The 13,345-nt window shown below is 38.5% G+C and overlaps 1 protein-coding gene across 1 annotated transcript in view; it reads right to left on the bottom strand.

Moving 5' to 3' along the window:
* Abca9 (ATP binding cassette subfamily A member 9) overlaps window positions 1-13,345 on the bottom strand; it is a 71,937-nt gene that overhangs the window by 38,802 nt on the left and 19,790 nt on the right. Inside the window, exons 13-20 of the mRNA XM_041635799.1 lie at window positions 12,996-13,115; window positions 12,647-12,785; window positions 12,072-12,162; window positions 10,210-10,349; window positions 4,798-4,917; window positions 3,509-3,707; window positions 1,437-1,603; window positions 618-751 (exon numbers count right to left, since the gene is read on the bottom strand). Of these exons, the coding sequence (XP_041491733.1) occupies window positions 618-751; window positions 1,437-1,603; window positions 3,509-3,707; window positions 4,798-4,917; window positions 10,210-10,349; window positions 12,072-12,162; window positions 12,647-12,785; window positions 12,996-13,115 (1,110 nt within the window). The remainder of the gene's footprint in view (window positions 1-617; window positions 752-1,436; window positions 1,604-3,508; window positions 3,708-4,797; window positions 4,918-10,209; window positions 10,350-12,071; window positions 12,163-12,646; window positions 12,786-12,995; window positions 13,116-13,345) is intronic.

The following is a 13,345-nucleotide window of genomic DNA, read 5'->3' as shown; positions in this document are numbered from 1 at the left end:
CAAGCCAGAAGGAATCCCAGCATGGTGTGGGAGAGGTAGGCACAAAGTTCCACTCCTAGTTGAAGAGCTATTGGCATTTGATAGCTTCTGGGACAGGAAAAATCAGCTTTCTTTAAGGATGTGTTGTCTAGTAAGTAAATTACATTTTAAGACAGGCCTACATCCAAGAGTAGTTGGGCAGTTCACATTGAACCTGATGGATGGTTGAAAGATAGATAGATAGATAGATAGATAGATAGATAGATGAAATTCTCAAAGAATTATTAAATTGTTTTAAAACCTTCAAGATCTAGGCAAGTAATATAAATGAATGAGCAGTATGGAGATGCAGCAGACTGCAGATCCAAGGCTAAATCTAAGCTGAGCAGTTGTTCTCAGCTCCATCAAAAATACAATTTAAAATACTTAATGAGGCAGAAATTAATTGATACAATTTTTAAATTATTGTTAAAGTCCTTGGTAGTTATATTGGAGATAGCAAGTAAATAAGTATTGCTCAGCTTCTCCTATGAAAAACGGGAAACATCCTGTTTATATCAAGTCAGTTCATTTGAGCTATTCAAATTGCCCCTCACAGTCCACCTTTGGTGAGACACAGCCATCAGAGTCTAACATACCTTTTCGTCACCCGACACAGTGATAGCGCCATTGTATAGTACCTCTTCTGTGCCATTTCTGGTTCCCAGGACATCTATGTCTACTGCTATGCTCTGCTGTCTAAGTGAATGGACAAAGTTATCGATGCTGGAACCTACCAGGAAGGCAAAACCAAAGAAAGCAAAGATAAGTCAGATAGCAAAGAAAGCAACAAAAAATGAAACATGACTCAAAGCATGTCATTATTACTTGCAGGTGTCCTTAGGAGGCCGAATTAGAGTTGAGTGCAAAAACCCACTATTTAAATCAGGTATATACTAAAGATCCTCTATGCACGGCCTAAAATGTATTAATATTTCTAGTATTGCATAATGTCTAGGAGTGTAATTCAGTAGTAGAGCACTTCCTAGAATGAACGAGATTCTGGGTTCAATGCCCAGCACCACAAATTAGCAATGAAAAACAAAACAACTAACCAACCAGTAGTGTGACCTTTGATGCTATGAGATTTGATCTTCTTATGAATTTGGAGCATTTTGTTTTCAGAGCCCAGCAACATAGGGAATTATAAAATGATACAGGAAGATCTCAAAGACCAGTAAGTGATTTGGTTTTCTAAGGCCTCTTTGATTGTTTTGGCAAAACCCTTAGAGGTCAAGTAAACTTCAAAAAAAAGTATTCTAAAACAAACTAAATTGTGGTTTTTATTTTCTAATTAATTTTCTGTTGGGTCTTATAAATGTTTTTAATACACGGAAATAATTCTTTTCCTTATGTTTTATGTTTTCCAGACAATCTCCTACCAAACAAAAAAACTGTGTTTGGATGTAAGGACTTACCTGTTTTATTGATGACCAGTAAGTGGGTCAGAGGATCCTGCGGGGGCTGTCCTGGGGCAAGGAAATACATACTTGGAGACAGGCCCCATGAGTAATTTTCATGCTGTAGCTCATAGATTAGGTATCCCAAAACTTGGGGAAGAAAGCTAATGCCAAAAAGCAATAGCCTATGTGGAAGAAAGTAAATATTAAATAGCAAGAATTAATAATCTGTATCAACTTTTGGGGAGCTCTAGGTTTTAGTAGATAATGGATAGGGATAAAACATGGGCATGGGGACATTCAAATCCTGCTGCTTCCTCCTCCTTCTTTCTAAAATGAAAGGGCACAGCGTTGACCTTTCTCCGAGTACCTACTCCTGCTTTTGACATTTTCTTTGGGCCTTCCAACTCTGATTTGTTTTAAACAGGTCCTGGCATAGTTCAGGAGGGCCTTGAATTTGTTATGTAACTGAGAATGTTCTAGAATTTCTGATGCTCCTACTTCCACTTCTTGAGTACTGGGAATACAGGCATACTAAAATCTCCTGTGAGACCTGATATTCTGAAATGACTGGAAGAAAAAAGCAGTGGGGACAAATGTCCGGCACTGCCAACTTGTCTAAGCACTCAGGTCTGGAGAGATAGAAAGCCCACGTGGAAAGCATATTCCTGGTGGTTAACTAAACTGGCATAGCAGGAAAAACCATTCACACCTGGAGACAAAGGCAGCTCTCAGCCTAATCAGAGAAGACCCTTCTTACAATGAGTAATGGAGAGACTCGTGGCTGCCTAAGATACAGAAAATAAGCAGAGGATGGGAACGTAGCCCCAAATATGTCACTGAGAGCACACCCTCTAATGCTCAGGAAGCATTGCAGAGGGAGTGGAAATATGCAAGAGCCAGGAGATAGGGTGAACCTGTATGAAACTTAGGGTACTGGGGTATGACCTTAAATGGAACTGTGGAAATTCAAGAGCACCCTGGCCTTGGATAGGAACCTAATTGGCTGGGAAGCAGTACAGATTTCCTCTTTATAAGTTCCTCATTTTGGGCATTCCATTACAGCAATAAAAAGATAATACAATGGCTTATGTCTGATGTATTTTAATGTATGTGCAAACATTAAACACCAGGACTACGTGTAGGCACGCTTGCAAATATTTGAGTAAAGAAGGCTCCTGAGAGTAGAGTCAGGTTTTTGCCAGGAGGCAGCACTTACCAATTAGGTGGAAGTTGCAGGGGTTTGGCCTTTACAACAGGTACTAGATGACTTTGAGAAGTTAAAAAAGAGGCACAGAGTCTCAGTGCCCAACTTGTTGGCAGGAACACCAACAGTAATGGACTTTTCGGGCTGCTGATTTCTCCTCCGAATTTCAGATTCCAATCCACATAGTAGTGCAAGCAAATTTCTTAAAATCAATATCTATCTATCTATCTATCTATCTATCTATCTATCTATCTAGTGCAAGTAAATTATCTATTTATCTATCGCAAGTAAATTCCTCTATCTATCTATCTATCTATCTATCTATCTATCTATCTATCTATCTATCTATCATCTATCCATCTAGTGCAAATAAATTCCTTAAAATCAACCTCTATGTATGTATGTATGTATATATGTATGCATGCATCTATCTATCTATCTATCTATCTATCTATCTATCTATCATCTATCCATCTAGTGCAAATAAATTCCTTAAAATCAACCTCTATGTATGTATGTATGCATGCATGCATCTATCTATCTATCTATCTATCTATCTATCTATCTATCTATCTACCTACCTACCTACCTACCTATCTGTACATTTATTCATCTGAATATCATCTCCTTCTCTCCCTCTGTGTATCTCCCTACCTCATACTATGGAAAATGTTAAGAGATTTTGGTGTCTGGGGAAAGCAGAGAATGAGGTCTTTGGTAAGGACAGAATCTGTGTGCAAATACAATCACCCTAAACTTTACTTATTTTTTATTACATATCCACAAGGGTAGGTTTTTATGAAACATTTAGAAGACTTACACAATTGCTGAAGTTTATTTTATCTACTTTTTGCACTGTGCTCTCAACCCATGGGAGACTCACACGGTCGTCAGGCTTTTCCTTTCTTTCTTGAGCTTGAGGAAGCGAACCTTAGCAACAGCACAGAGCTGCTGCCTCCACAGCGCCAAGCCGCTCTTCACGTCTCCCGATGAATCTTGGGAGGACACCATTTGCTCCAGCTCAGCAAGGCTTCCCATGGCTTCCGCCCCTTCACTTTCTAAGTGCCCACTGCTTCCAATATCTGAAACGTAAGATCAAACATTGGGAAGATGCCAGTTTATTTATGCATTGCTTAACCTTTCCCACAGCCATTTGCTCACTGAGAAGTTTCAGCATTAATGTTGGGAGCAAATACGCAATCGAATTCATGACTATATTAAAGCAAATACTGGGGCTGGAGAGATGGCTCAGAGGTTAAGAGCATTGCCTGCTCTTCCAAAGGTCCTGAGTTCAATTCCCAGCAACCACATGGTAGTGCCCTCTTCTGGCCTGCAGGCATACACACAGACAGAATATTGTATACATAATAAATGAATAAATAAATAAATAATTTTAAAGCAAATACTGAGCAAATGGGAGAAAATCAAAACAATTTGAGCGATAAATAAAAAATTGCAATTTTTTTAAAAAAAGGCACATGCAGCTTTCTAAGACATATTCTAGGAAATCCATGAAAATTAATCCATGCAAAAGTGTTCTTGTTACACCTTGTTACAGTCTTGTTACCACCTTTATATTTCTGGCTAAAATAACAAAGATAATACATATAGAAACCTCTCCTCCCTTCAAGAATACAAAGATGGTAGATATGACAATTTTGATACAGCCACATTACAAAAACTAGATAAAACTTTGCTTCTTTTTATTAGAAACCTTGAGAAAAAATGAAATTTCTAGAAAATTATAAAACATGTACAAGTTAAGTACGGGTAAAAGACAGTAGCACATCTCTTGCCTATCATGATACTGAAAAATAAAAGTGTATGGCTGAGTGTAGAAGTACCTGCTTTTCTCTCCAGCACTTTGTAGGCAGAATCAAGTAGATCTTTGTGAGTTCAAAGCCAGCTTGATCTCCAAGCAGCCAGAGCTACTCCGTGAAACCGTCTCAAAAATGAATGAATTTATTTTTCAGCGTAATTTTCCATTCCCCACAGCCTTTTATATTCAGGTAATAGGGCACCTCATATTTATTGTCTATTCTATGAGGACCTAGTGTCCTAGTAGTGGGGTACACTGCCATCTCCTCTAAGTCTGTATCTCTTCTCTACTTTTTCCCAAGGCTAGTACCAACAAAGCCCCCTTCCCTTCTCCATCTTCTCCCCGCCTCTTACCTGATTCATCAGTCATTGCCTTCCCTTCTAATTTCAGGAACACCTCATTCAGAGTTGTCATGGAAACACCATAATTCTCAATGCCTTGGTTAGAACACCTATCAAGATCCCTGTAAAGGTCTAAAAGTAGGCACAAAGTAGAATACAGTATAAATTATAATGAAGCAGCTAATAATACCCTTCAAAGCAATAAAATATTAATAATAATTTATGCAGACTTTTATCATAAACATATTAATATTCACTTAAATTATAAAACATAACTATAGAATATATTAGTTTTCATGGTTCCTTCAGCATCAAAATATAACATAAACCTTTATGTTTCCATACTTAGAAAACTACACAGGTTTTCAAAATTTGATGTATTTAAAACCTTTCCATTCCAGAGGCTGAAGAGATGATTCAGTGCCTAAGAGTACATGCTGCTCTTGTACTGTTCCCAGCACCCACATGACAGCTCACAGACACCTGCAACCCCAGGTCTGTTGCCCTCTTCTGACTTCCAGGGGCATCATGTGTGCACACAGTACACAGGTGTACATGTAGGTAACTCACTTGTACACATAAAAATATTAAGTAGTTTAAATTTCAAAATTTTAAGTGTGTGTGTGTGTGTGTGTGTGTGTGTTACCATGAATTCCAGAGGAGGTCTCCTATAGCTGGAGCTATAGATAGTTGTGACCTGCTTGAAATAGGTGCTAGGAAGTGAACTTAGGGCCCCTGGAAGATAACAAGCACTCCTAACTACTGAGCCATCTCTCCAACCCCTTTCATCCTAGTTTAAATTCTCTTATGGGAGCAGGGCGGGTTGTCTAAGCTATGATTAAAGATGAGTATCTGGAGAACAAAACGTTTTTATTTTAGGCAAAGATTAGTTAAAAAAACTATAATAATTGTCTTAGTTAGGGTTTCTATTGCTGTGAAGAGACACCAAGGTCACAGCAACTCTTATGAAGAAAAAAAATTAATTGGGGTGGCTTACATTTTCAGATGTTTAGTCCATTGTCTTTGTGGGGTGACATGGTGACACACAGGCAGGCATGTTGCTGAAGAAGTAGCTGAGAGTCTGTTGCAGGCAACAGAAAGTGGTCTCCAACACTGGGCATTGCCTGAGCATATATGAGGCCTCAAAGCCGGCCTCCACAGTGACACACTTCCTACAACAAGGCCACACCTACTCCAACAAAGCCATATCTGCTAGCAGGGGGCCATTTTCTTTCCAATCGCCATGGTAACAAATGCAAAATCACTGATACTTACAGAGATAAGTAATTTCCATGGACTCGTGTGAAAAATACAAATTAAAGACAGGACAAAGTAGACAAAGTACATGTCTGCCTTTCTGCTCTCCCTGGAAGACATTCTGCTCCTGTATACTTTCTCTCTCTCTCACCCCCTCTTTATCTCTCCTTTCCTCACTTCCTTTCTTCCTCCTTTCCCTTCCAAGCCTACTATAAAAATTACTCAGAAATGCTGACATAAGGTAGATCCATGTGAGGGATTAGGAGGCCATTTTAAGAATTTGTAGATGATGTTGGAAATTGAAGCTATCTTAATTATATGCTAAAAATAGATAAATGTTCCTTCTTTCTTAAGTCCACCCTTCAAACATTTTCTAAATCAGTGGTTCTCAACCTGTGGGTCTCAACCCCCTGGGGATTGAATATCAGATATCCTGTATATTAGATATTTACAACATAGTTCATAACAGTAGCAAAATGACAGTTATGAAGTAGCAATGGAAATAATGTTATGGTTTGGGGTCACCACAACATGAGGAACTGTATTAAAAGGTCATAGCATTAGGAAGGTTGAGAACCACTGGTCTTAATGATTCGGCACTTTGCAACACATTTTAAAAGATAGTCGAGTAAGCCATTGTTGTTCAACCTTCATAAAGATTTCTGTCTTCAGGAGGATATGATGTGGTATTTCCCTCTGTATGCTGCAAATATGTTTTATATTTCCATTGGTTAATAATGAATCTGCTTTGGACTATGGCAGGGCAGATTAGGGAAAGGCAGGAGATACAAGCAGAGATATAGGAGGAAATAAGGCAGAGTCAGAAGGCCATGTAGCTGCCCAAGAAGCAAAATGTGAGGTAACAAACCATGAGTCTTTTGGTAAAATATAAAAGAATGGAAATGGGTTAGTTTAAGATGTAAGAGCTAGTCAATAAGAAGTCTGAGCTAATAGGCCAAAGAGTATGTTATTAATATTAAGCCTCAGAGTGCTTATTTTATAAGCAGCTGCGAGAACTAGTGAGTGGGGCCTGATGGGTGGAGAGAAACCTGTGCAGGGGGACCAGAGAGATGGAGAATGTTTATAGTTACATCTGGAACCCAAATGTTTGGGGCTATCCCATGTGGCTTGCTATCCACTTCAGGTCCAGGTGCTTGTACACTCTCTCGGGGTCAGGAGGAACATAGCTGAGCACACGCTCATGGCTCAGCTTGAGGTGGCTGGGATCAGGTTTGCTAGGTGTGCACAGGCAAGAGAACATGGCAGGTTTCTGCTGTCATACACAGAGGCATTTCCAGGCTGCATAACATTCTGCATAGCAGATTTAGCTTTTACTCAGACAAAAAATTTTTAAAAAGGTTTATGTGCTGCATGGTGCTTCCCAGAGTTGAGTGTGAGCAGGTGGTAAATGTACCTCCACCATACTGAAATGCTGAGAGAGGTGGAGCCAGCAGCTGGGCCTCCACGATCACACATTTTTTTTACCATTTTAAAAAATGCTCCTTGTCAAAAAAGGATTTCAGATATATAATAGGACAAATTCAGACACAAAATACCTCTAAACAAGAAATAGTGTGTATAATAAACGTGCATAGGCTTGGAAAAGAGAAAAGAAAGAGTAGAAATAGTCATAGTTTAAAATAATGTTTTAAAAATACTTAAAAAGAAATAGAATAATATATATGTTAGGCCAAGTAAAGATGGAAAACACACAGAGAGTCTGGATTGTGTATATTATTGCATTTTCTTTTATTTTTTTGACTACAGAGCCATTTGATTCTGGGGGCTTCTAAACTAAACCAGCATTTATATCTTAAAAGTATCTTAACTTCAAAATTTGAGTCTAAGGATATGTTACTTTGAAAAAAGAGGTTCTGCTTTTGTTTCCATGGAAGATGGGAATCTTTGGATTTCTTCCAGAATAATGTGGTTTGATGGAACAAGACTCCCTGAGAAGTCTTTGTGAACCCTAAAAACAAATACTTTGTACAACAAACAGCAGGAAGCAGTTTGGAGAAAACTATGCCAAAATTCTCAACATGATTTATTTCAGTTAGATAGATAATCTATAACACTTCAAAGACCTATAGGATATGGCATTTAAAATGTTTTAAGAATTTAGAGTTTTCTTGACTGTGAGGCATGTCTGCTTCTGGCAGCACAAATTACTTCAGAGTGGTTGATGGACAATGAAGAAATTCATTATGGAATTTGCCTTCAATGTGACAAGGCTAGCCATTTCAGCAAGAAACTGCTCTTGCTTGAACTTCTTGATGGTATGCTATATAAACTGGACATGCAGGACCCACAGAAAAATGACTATAGAACTTGCCTAAAAAAGGTAAGACAGTCCTTCAGGGTTCCTGCTTCATCAAAGAGACTGCCATACATTCTGCAGGACACAGAAAAAAGTGACTGACAAACCGCCAATATAGGCGGAACTGCCTTTGAAATTTCTTGCTTCGTGGAAAAGTCTGCTGGGTACTATGGGCCTGTAGGCTGAAGATGGATGCCCCAACATTACAGAACTTTGGGTGACTGTCTAGGCAGCGAGATGTTGTTAGAGGAGGCCACTAGTTAGTTCCTGGCCACTTAGCCCCAAAATAATGAAACAAAAATTTTATTATTTAAATCGCCGCTTGGCCCATTAGCTCTAGCTTCTTATTGGCTAACTCTTACATATTAATTTAACCCATTTATATTAATCTATATATTGCCATGTGGCTGGCTTACCAGCTAGAGTTCTGGCTGGCCCTGGTGGGGCTACATGTCTTTTCCCTGACTCTGCTTCCTTTCTCCCAGCATTCTGTTTAGTTTTCTCCACCTAGCTCTGTTCCCCTACAGCTTTGCTATAGGCCCAAAGCAGTTCCTTTATTAACCACTGATATTTGGATCATATAGAAGGGAATCCCACATCAAGATGCCTCTGTCAATTCTAGAGTTTTGGAAGTTACTTACAATGCACTTCCTGTTAACTTAGGTAATAATATGTCCTTCTAGGATCTTTGATGGAGTTGAAGATTAGATACTTATAACTTTCCTTAGATATGATAAAAACAAATTAGATATGAAACTTTAGACTCACAAAAAATATTGTAACTGTCATTCTTACTTGATACCTGTTATGTGTCATTTTACTATGTTAAAGTTAAAACTTCCCTTTTTATTTAGACAGAAAATGGCAGATGATGTAGGATTCCCCTCTGTATGCTATGAATATGTTTTATTATCATTGGTTAATAAAAAAAAACTACTTTGGCCTATGACAGAGCGGAATATAGCAAAGTGGAAATCTAAGCAGAGATAGAGGAAAAAAGAAGGCAGAGTTAGAGGAATGCCATATAGCCGCCCAGGAAGCAAGATGTGAGGTAACAAACCACAAGCCTTGTGGTAAAATATAAAATCATAGAAGTTGCTTCATTTAAGATGTAAGAGTTAGTCAAGAAAAAGCCTGAGCTAATAGGCCAAGTAGTATACTTAGAATTAATATTAAGCCTCAGAGTGGTTATTTTATAAGCAGCTGTGAGAACTCGCGATAGGACCTAATAGGTGGAGAGAAACCTATGCAGGGGGACCAGGGAGATAGAGAATATTTGTAGCTACAATGATATGTATCTCAAGAACATTGTATGTGCATCTAATACTAAATTAGATGTCCCTGTCCCTGCTTCCAAGATGAGTTCATTTCTTCCCTTTTTAGTATACAAAATTTCATTTATTCTTTGAGAATTTCATATGTGAACACAGCATATTTTGATCATATTCTCTCCTCAGCTCCCCACTTCATCCCTTCCTAACTACATGTGGTACTCTTATTGTGTTTGTTGTTGTGATAAATGATCCTTAAAAGAAATGATTCTTAAAATGAAGAATGCTGCCATTTCTGATCTTCTGATGTGAGGATAGGTCATGATTTAAAATGACAGCATTCACTCTTTTCATCTGATGTTCACAAGTCCTGTTAACTCAGAGCTAGAGAAACACCACAGTCACCATAACTTTGTTTTGACATAGTCCCTTTATGTGTTATAGATATCTAACAACATATTTAAATGTTTTACATAGTAATTTAATCATCAGAACAGACCCATAAAGGTATGACTGCCATTTTTTTATGCAAGTGAGAAATCTGAAGGGCAGAGAGTGATGTAACTTGTTCAGGATTACCTGGAAATTTGTTTGTCCTTTCCAGGGGCAAGATAAAGACGAGCCTTTCTTCACTTTGTGTGGTCACTCTGGCATCAGGAATGTGCTTTTTGACCAGTGACGTTACACTCTCTGAATCACATATTTCATTCAGATGCAAACTAATATTCAAAAAAAGTAAGACAAAGTCATTTATCTAACACTGCCTCTAAAATCAACTAGCGTTGCCTGTTTGTCTTATGACTGTTCATAAGACAAAATTGTGCAATTTACAGAGGGGAAACTAGATGCAATGATACTAATATAATCCAAACAGTCTGTACAACATAGGAGAGGAACTAGTAAAAGAGAAGGTGAGATTCATTTAAGATAATTCAAGGGCTTTCATTTGAAGGAAAGGAATAAGGAAATCCTGAGAGGGGCAAAGTAACTGGAAATACCAATCAGGTCTCCACCTACCAAGAAAACCCAGTTATGAATTCTTTTTCAGCTATTCATGAGCTCTGCAAACACTTAAAGCCAGTAAAAGAAAGATGGAGATAATCTGTAGTCATTAAGAATATGGTATTGACATTATATTATGCAGGTCCCAGGGGCCAGGTGAGCTGGCCACCATCTCTGAATATGAGAATTTTATCTATGAAATAAAATAATACCCAGCTCTTACATCCACCTTAACAGGCAGAATGAAACAGTATTTATGAGATAGTGCTGGGTCTTTCATGAAGTGAACTCTTAATACATGCTAGATAGTTTTATCATTTTGTGTAAAATTTATTCAAGTAATAGATGAAGTCTTTGAGAAGAGTCTATGAAGTTTTTATGAAACGTGGGGTTTTAGAAACACCATTGTTAGTCATGTCCACTGAAATGTACTGAGGTAACTTAGCGGTACAAACATCACACATCACTGATTACATGAATCTAAATGTAATGACAAAACTGGTCTGTGCTTTGAAAGTGCTGTGCATAGCATTATCAAGTATACCAGGCAGAAGAAATTCAGCACCTTCCCTAACATGGCTTGCAGCAGGATGGTAATGCAAAGCAAGAGGTTTTCAGGAAACATGAGGGAGAGGGAGAGGGAAACTGTGTTAACTCAGTTAAGTGCTTTGTGCTCTGTCAAGTGTTCCTCCATTACCATTAACCAAAAAATAGGTAGTACTGTATATTTACAGATGAAGTCACTGAAGACCAAAGAAATTAATTAAACAACGAAACAACCTCTAAGAACAGATAAAGGAACTGGAGAGAGAGCTCAGGGGTTAAGAGAACTCTCTGCTCTTACACAAGAGGTAGGCTTGGTTCTGAGCACCTCCATATGATAACACACAATTACCTATAACTCTAGCTCCAGGTATCTAATGCTGTAATGTTGTCTATGTGAACAATCATACACATACGTGCATGCTCACACACGGCACACACATATACACGGTTAATGTTTTTACATGGTTGAGCGTGATGAAGGAGGAGGTAACAGATATCCTCCCTAAGACAGAAACATGACAAATACAAAGACCTTTAGAGAGACTTGTCCAGGTACCAATGAGTATGGCAGGGAAATTATTTATTCTGCTTGTAACAATGGATAATGCTGGTACTGTAGAAAGCCCTTAAATATTGGGAGGAGTGGTAGGGGGTGGGCTGGGGGACAGGCAGGGGACAGAAGGAGGGGTGGGGTGGGGAGAACTGTGGATGGAATGTAAAATGAACTTAAAAATTAAAATAGAAGAGATTTAAAAAGAAACAGCGAGGTCTATTGAATCCCCAGGATGATGTTATGTTTTATTGTTTTTAAAGATTCATTTATAATAATTATGTGATTATCCAAAATAAAAGAGATGGTGCCTGTCACCAATGGGTTCAGCACGCATCTGTACCTTAGATGATAGCCAATGCCCCATTTCTTCTTCAGGAACAGAGAAGACCCTGCACACCTCAGTCTCCCATTGGATATAAACACCTTCCTGTCTATTTGGAAATAACCAAAAGATAAATTTTAACAAAGGATGATTTTTCAGTATTCATAAATGTGAAAAATCAAACCCCACGAACCAACGGCGATTTAGAAGCATGTCACACTAGAATAGTGACATACTCCTTCTGTGACTTTCTAGGTACTCTGGTAACAGAAATGTTTGCTGCTCCTCTGCGTAGTTCAGAAAGTTATCAAGCATCTACAACTTTCAAGCCTGCTGACATCTATCCACGTGGAATAAAGCATGTTTAAGATAGTACTGCCTGTTTTACAACCTTCCCTTCTCTGTGATGGGTTACAACTGCATTCATGGGGCAAAGCCCTTCACCTGGAACACAGAGATTCAAATGGATAGAAGCAACTCTCCTGTGTTGGCTGTGGCTGTCACTAGTGAGATGTGTCTATGGGGCCTGTCTGCAACCCATCTTTAAGTCCTTCTTTCTCACTATGAAACATGAAAAACAAAACCATAGTTACCAGCCAGGATATCAGCCTCATCCATGAACTGGGTACTAAAGACAATTACTCTGTCTGCTTTCCTCTCTTTCAGGAGGTTCCATATGTGATGCCTTGAAAGTGGGTCCAACCCAGCGGTTGGCTCATCCAGTAGCAAAACCTGGACAGTAGAAAATACCAAAGCGTCATTTGTCCCTCTGGGGCACAATTATTCTTAAAAAAAACAAAACAAAACAAAAAAAACCACCCATTGAGGTGTCAAAGTATTGGCATTTGTGCTTAAAAGTTTTCTTAAATTTATCAGATTTATTGAATATAATAGCTTCTGCATCTTCAATCTGATTTCATGAGTGGTTTTTGATCACCTTACCTGAGGGTCTCCTAAAATGGCAATCCCAAAAGTCAGTTTCCTTTTTTGTCCACCACTTAAACTCTGAGCAAGAATGTCTTGAATATTTTCCATTTCTAAGTCCCGCAAAACTCGCTGTACCTAACAAAATGAAGAATATTTAGTCTAAAGTCTAAGATGTTTGTTCTTATTTTTTGTTGAGATCAAGTCTCCCTTCTGTAACCCAGGCTGGTTTAAACTTCAGCAATACTCCTGCCTCCGCCTCCCAAGTGCTGGGATGACAGGCATGAATCATTCTGGCTCCCTTATGTTTAAAACACAGTTTTCTGTCTTCAGAAAGATCCCGTGTGCCTAACTTTATATGGCAAATG

This window comes from Microtus oregoni, unplaced genomic scaffold (genome assembly GCF_018167655.1).
Source record: "Microtus oregoni isolate MIOR12 unplaced genomic scaffold, Mior012 000048F_ref0000485, whole genome shotgun sequence".
Lineage (NCBI taxonomy): Eukaryota > Metazoa > Chordata > Mammalia > Rodentia > Cricetidae > Microtus > Microtus oregoni.
This window is presented reverse-complemented; position numbering and strand designations above follow the sequence as displayed.